The sequence below is a fragment of the Microtus ochrogaster genome, chromosome 1, assembly GCF_000317375.1.
Source record: "Microtus ochrogaster isolate Prairie Vole_2 chromosome 1, MicOch1.0, whole genome shotgun sequence".
Lineage (NCBI taxonomy): Eukaryota > Metazoa > Chordata > Mammalia > Rodentia > Cricetidae > Microtus > Microtus ochrogaster.
Window position 1 is genome coordinate 64,328,986 of NC_022009.1, and position 6,907 is coordinate 64,335,892.

A 6,907-nucleotide genomic window follows, 5' to 3' on the forward strand; every position below is an offset into this window, starting at 1 on the left:
TCTTCTCTTCTCTTCTCTTCTCTTCTCTTCTCTCTCTCTCTCTCTCTCTCTCTCTCTCTCTCTCTCTCTCTCTCTCTCTCTCGTAGAGCTGTTCTGTTTGATTATGGACTTTGGGATAATGCCACACAGCCCTAGAGATGGACGCCAAGTGATTGGTGTATTCATCTCGATCAAATGCACTAGAAAGTGAAAAACAAACACCAAACTATTAGATGGGCATTGCTAGATTATCAAAGAATTGGCCTGACTATTACTTTGAATTTGCAGTGTGGAGCAGTTGGATATGGAAAATGTTATTATATAGCATTTTTCTTTCTTTTTTTGTCCGTTTCTCTGTTCTCGCATTATTTGCCTCCATTTCCTCTCTGACTGAGAAATATTTCTTGGTCCTAAACTGCATGGCTGTGCTAATTGCTTCCTCTCCCTTCTGCTGATTTTCCCCGAGTATAAAATGACTACACTAGTAGGAGAATTACCTCACAACAGCACAGCAGATAGCCAACATTTATGTAATGCTTTGTGGCACAGGAAACTCTTTAGTGTGTATTTTTCCTTTTCTACTTAGGCAGCCTTATGATGTGGGAGTTACCAAAGCCTTGTTTCCAGAGAGCATGGAGCCCACCCGGTTCCTGTCACTCCCGTCAGGCTGCAGAGCCGGCTTGTTCATGACTTCTATGACAAATTCCATGTGTCACTTACCCCCACCCCGTATCTTATGGTTTAGGTTCTTTAATTGAATTCACATTTATTTTATGGAAGTGATTTTTTTCCTGATCACGATATGGTGCTTGATTTAATAAATCAACGGCCATTTATAGATATATTTATATGTATCTATCTACTGAGTGCAACTATGCTAGAAAACACGTTTATTTAAAAGAAAAACATCTGAAGGCTTCTCTAATGTATTGGTCAGGTGAATGTTATCTTTAAAGGATTTTCCTTTTTTTCTTTCCTCCTTCCCTTCCTTTGCTCTCACGCTGTAGCCCAGTCTAGCTTCAAACTCGCCATCCTCCTGCCTCACTCTCCTTAGAGCAGGGTTTACAGGTACACTTGACCACACCAATGTCAGTATAAGGAATCTTGATACGTGTTGGTTGGCAAGTGTTTTCCTTTTGTATTTTTCCTGAATTATTTCACATGCATGGGTATTTTGCTGCATGCATGCCTCTGTACCTATTGCATCCTTTTCTCGTTTTCTTTGGAAGGGTGAGAGTAACGGTGGTCTATCAGGATCCTTCTCCTGTGCAGAAAAGCTGGGCAATTTTATAAACTAATTATTCAGAGAGTTATATTAGGTACAGTGAGAGAAAAAGATTTGAACTTGAGATAGAAAGTCAAGTGCCTTGGATGTGAACATCCACCCTGACTTCATGCTAATGGAATCACCTGATGTGTTTTGAAATGTGGCAAGGGGAGATGAAAAGAGAAACAGATTGAAATCTAACTCTGAAAGTGCCAGGATGTATATACTTGGGAAAATGACTCAGATTAGTGTTTCAAATTATGAAATGGAAATATTAATAAATGTCTTGAAGTGGCTAGCAGAAACAGCTATTACATATTCTCTTGGACAGCATAGCAGGCATGTCTGTTAGTCTTTCTGTCGCTGTGACAAACACCCGAGAAAAAGTTTAATAAAGGAAGGATTTATTCTGGCTTATGATTTCAGAGTTTCAGCCCATGGTTGGCCACATTGCTGCAGTTTCTGGTGAGGCAGGATGTGGTGGTGGGAGGTGTGTGGCAGAACAGAGTTGCTCACCTCACTGCATCTGGGAAGCAGAGAGGGAATGACTGTATTATAGGCCTTCTCCTCTTTTATTCCTTCTAACCCTGGCCTGTTGGCTTCTACAGCCATGAGAAGGCAGGTCTCTCCCCTGAGTGACTCCTCCCGGAGACTCGGATGAACCCAGGAGCTCCACTCAAACTGAACATTGAGATGCAATTCATGGCGCGCTGCAATGCTTAGCTCCTTCCTGCCTCCCTTCCCGTGCCCTATGGGAAATGTCAGACACACGTTCCTAGGGCCTGCAGTATCTCACCTGGCGTGAAAGTAGCCTGCATCCAGTAAGCATAGTGCCCTACAGGGGTGGATGGGGAGCCACTGAGGGTCCAGCAGACATCTCCAAGAGTCACTGTAGCCCTTTGCTGAGGTTGACCCTCATCGTTTACCTTCCTCCCTCTTCCAGTTGTCTCTGTCTTGATGACTTGGCCAGGCGTCCTTGGTAACTCTGTACCCTGTCTCTTTCTTCTAGAACTCTGAAGGTGGACTCTATGTATGCATGAATACATTTTTGGCCTTTGGAAGGGAACACGTTGAAAGACATTTTCGAAAAACTGGACAGAGCGTATACATGCACCTGAAAAGGCACATGCGAGAGGTGAGACGCGTGTCTGGAGAGTTCCTGCATGCCCCACACAGGGGATGACCATACCCTCAGAACCCTGCGTTCTCTGTGATGACAGGAAACCGTAGCAGTTTGTAGGCACTCAGGTTCCCTCCCACCCCAGTGCTTACCTTAGCCAGTATTAGTTTTCTTCTTCTAGGCCACTTGTTGGAGTTAAGAAGCTGTGTAGTTGATTAACTGGAAAAAGTAATTTTAAGTTTAAAATATGAAAAAGTACAGACCTAATGCATCCCAATGTTTTCCTGAAGAAAAACTTTCTTGAAAGTCTACATCCCTTTGTCTCTTTAAAAAAATTTAATTTTTCTTTATTCTTGAGAATGTTATATAGTTATACTATAAAACATGATCATAGCCACCCCATTTCTTCCTCCAACATGCACCCCAAGTTGTCTCCAACATGTCCCTTCCCATAATTTGTGTTCTATCTCTTTTGATAACCTACTGAGTCTGATTAGTTCACCCTCATGTGGAGCTGTCCTCTGGAGCATGGAAAATGTAGCGGTGGCCGCATGTTCAGAAAAGAGTAACATTCCCTCCAGCAGCTCTCAACTGCTGGTCACGCCTCAGCAAGCGGTGGACTCTGGAGAGCACATCCTTCACCTCCGCTGGGACTTTGACCGGCCTGCTCTTGTGAAGGTCTTGTACACCCCATCACTGCTGTGTGAGCCAATGGTGGCAATACCCTGTCAAGTCAGAGCCCTGCTTCCCAATTTCCAGCTCTGACAGTCTTCTCCCCTTCTACCATCTTCCCTTGGCCTTGTGGAGATGGGGGCGGGGTCTATTATTCTCGGCACTTTGGCTGGTCATGGGTCTCAGCGTTGGCTGATTGCCCACTTCAGGAAGAAGTTTCTATGACTAAGGTTGAAAGTAGTCTAGGTCTGTGTAGAGACATAAATATTAGGAACAATGACAACATGACCATTTAGCAAAATAGTAATAGGGCCCATGACGTCCCATAGCTGTCGGCTGTTGACTAGGGTTACAGAATCAGGCATAAATTCTCTCCTGTAGAGCAGACCTCAAATCCAGCCAGAACGCAATTAGTTTCTCTGTAATTGTGGTGCCACGAGTAGGTACATCTTCCCTGTCAGCTGGATAGTCCCTCATGCGGGTCCAATAAGACCAATGGTTTCTTTGATTTCTCTGAAGCTTGCCCAGGAACTGTGAAATCTAGCCAGTGGGGAAGATAATTTTTGCTTTGTATGATTTTTCTATGATCTTTAGCAAGATTGTGTGGTGTATTCAGCAGTAGGGCCTTACCATGCAGTTATGGTGCTAAGGGCCGTGGCAATAGCCTGTGCTGTTTTGGACACCTCTGGGGGCTCTTGACCCTGGGTTTACTAACCCATGTCTTCTAGGGGTAGCGTTGTCCTCTGATGTACAGTAATTCTGTTTGAACCCCCTTTTTAGTTGTATTTTGAAGTTAGCTTACTAACTAGTGGGTTTCTATATAAGGCTTTTTCGCACGTCCTCAGTTTTGGTTAAACCCACCCTATGTCTGGGATTATAGCTGTGTGCTCCAAGGCCAGTTTATGTGGTGTAGGGGACTGACCTCAGTGTTCTGCGTCTTCCAGGCAAACACTCTACAATGGAGCCACATCCCCAGTTCCCTCTGGAGCTCTCATTCCTCCAAAGTGACCGTCACTCGTTCTCATCATCTCATTTTCATGCTCAGCGCTATATCTTAATTGCATTTCTGTGTGGATAGTATGTAGTATGACCATGTGCTTTAAAGACATGGATGCATGTCACCACACTCTCATTTACGACTGGGCATAGCACCTCACCGCTCAGTGTTGCTCTGGACGCCAGCTGGGCCGAGATGCCTGTGGGTTTATTTACAGAATAGTATTACAGAAAATACTAAATATCTGTTAATATGTAAATTTCTCCTCAAGTAATCTGTAAGTTCCATTCTTCTCCTAATGCTGAATATTCAGATTGCTTCTGTTCTTTGCCACAATAAGCAATGCCACAGTGAACATTTTAACATATTTTCTACAGAAACCCTTATACAAATATTTCTGTAAGAAACTTACCTAGTGATCCCATTGGCCTGTGGGTGCCAACCTTCATTTTTGGCACGAGAAGGCTAATTCTCCCCAGGATGCTTGTGCCAGTGTGTCTTCCTGTCTAAGTGGTAAATAATGAATGTATCTGTTCACACCCTTACCATTCCTTGACCGGACTTCCAATCTTTGCCAGTCTAATGGTTGTGAAGTGATGTAAAAATATTTGGCATTTCATTCTGTGATTGAATATTTTCTTGCGTATTTATCACCCATTTAGAAAAATTATGATTCTCATTGAATGTTTTCTTGGTGACTTTTCTGAGTCACTGTTCTGTTGCTATGGAAAGAGCTTACATTTGATCCACACAAGGCGGAGACAGTGTGAGAAGCTGCCCTGTGCTCAGTGGTTCACCTCCTAATCTTTCCAAAAACAGTTCCATAGGGCCAGACATTCAAAAATATCAGCCTGTGGTGGCCGTTCTCATTCAGGCTGCCACTGTGTGTCTATGCGTGTGTGTGTGTGTGTAGACCACAGGTATGCGTGCATGTGTGTGTGTGTGTGTAGAGCACAGGTGTGCGTGTGTGTGCGTATGTGTGTGTGTATAGACCACAGGGGTGTGTGTGCATGTGCACGTGCGTGTATGTATGTATGTGCACGTGTGCATGTGTGTGTGTAGACCACAGGTGTGCGTGTGTGTGTGTATCAGAGGACAACCTTTGAAAGTCAGTTTTCTTCCTCTACCATGTGTTTCTGGACTCAAACTCAGGTCATTAGACATGTACACCAAGCGCTTCTACCCACAGAGCCATCTCTGGCCTCTTACCTTTTGTTACCACTTTTTAAAAACCATAACTTTTTTACCTTTTTAGTTTTCCAACCTTGCATTTTGTTACCACTTTTATTTTATTGCATATTTATTTGATTGTTGAGATTGATAATTTTCAAATATTATCTTATATAGTTTTAATAGTTTATAAACTATCTTGGTGTCTTCTAAGTAGTCAGTTCTGATTTGAGTTTTACTTAATTTCCCATGTCACCCTACCTGATATGCTGAGAAGTCACAGTTTCAAAGATGAGCTTTGACATCATTTGATTTTGTCCTGATATGACTTACATGTTTCTTCTGTTGGCATCCAGGATAATGTAAACCTTATCCTATAAAGTTCAGGTCGTTTCACATCTTAGTGTAAAGTGATGAAGTTAAAATGGAGGCCCAGAGAGTCTGCTTTCTCTGGGTCAGAGAGCTGGTGGTGGCATTGCGGACTGCCAGTACCCTCATTTGTGTAATTCTGCATCTAAGCGTTTAAGTTAGACATTCCACTCCTTGGTAGCAGCCTCTCCTCAGTTTTGCTCTTTGGCTCGTGTGTTCCTATTTTGATCTGCTGTTCTCTGGGCTCCAGGGCTCTAGGCCTGACACTTGCTCAGCTTGCCTCTTATGACTCATGACTTAAAGCACTGTCTCCACAACAGTCTCCTGAGCTGACCTTTGTCTTTAACAATGCTCCAGATGTTATCCAGTTGATGCATTGAAGCTTCCGTGGGCAAACGCTGCCTCTTCCCCTACTGTGAGGTCTGGGATGATATTAGTCCGTTTTGTATTACTCTCAGGAGGCAGACTAGCTTTATAAGGAAATGAGATTTACTTACCCCATTGTTTGGGGTCTGAAAACCCCCAAAGCATTGTACAGGTCCTGATAAGAGCCCCACAGAGGGCTCACAGGTGGCAGAGTGTGTGTATGAGGAAGTGACATGAAGCAGGACACTGAAGAGGTTGAAATTCCTTAAGTCCTTCTGAGGATGGACCCTGATATTCCAATTTGCCTCATTTCTAAAGTTCTCACCATCATCCAATGCCATGCAAAGGACCAATCATAACTCATGAGCCTCTGAGGTGTGTGTGTGTGTGTGTGTGTGTGTGTGTGTGTAGTGTGTTAGGAGATACAATGTCCTGAAACTTAGCAGTGCAGTACCAGAGTCCCCGCCTCACGCTCTTGTTAGGTCTCCTCACTTGCTGTGTCCTCTCCCGTTCCTCTGAGTGGCCGCTGAGCACTGGCTGCTTCGTCAGGTCTTAGCAGAGCGATGCGTCATTGTGTTGAGACCTGGACTCTCCAGAGTCTCTGCAGAGATCCATGGCCGCACCCGTGGGACTTATTTCTCACCTTCTGAAAGCTGCCTGTGATTTTCGTCCCTTTCCCCCTCACCCCAGCAGAAACAACATTCGCTTGTCTTTGTGCTCCCAATTCCCCCTGCTTTGGGGAAATCACTCTGGTTAATTCAGCTTTCCTTTCTCTGGCTTCTTTCCTCCAGTCTCTCAATAGAACAGTCCACAGAACCGCCTGTTTCCTTTCTATCCCGCTGTAGTTGGGTTCTGATCTTCAATTGAAGCATTTAAAAAACTTTTCTCTTTTCCTAGTCACCTCCGTGTCTTCCTTCAGGACTGAGGGCCTAAGACTACATCTGACTGAATGTCGCTGCTGGTCACC

The 6,907-nt window shown here is 44.1% G+C and overlaps 1 protein-coding gene across 1 annotated transcript in view; it reads left to right on the top strand.

Moving 5' to 3' along the window:
- The window catches only part of Usp13 (ubiquitin specific peptidase 13), a 119,124-nt gene that overhangs the window by 19,830 nt on the left and 92,387 nt on the right, over positions 1-6,907 (top strand). The window contains exon 2 of the mRNA XM_013347427.2: positions 2,256-2,381. Coding sequence (XP_013202881.1) covers positions 2,256-2,381 — 126 coding nt within the window. The remainder of the gene's footprint in view (positions 1-2,255; positions 2,382-6,907) is intronic.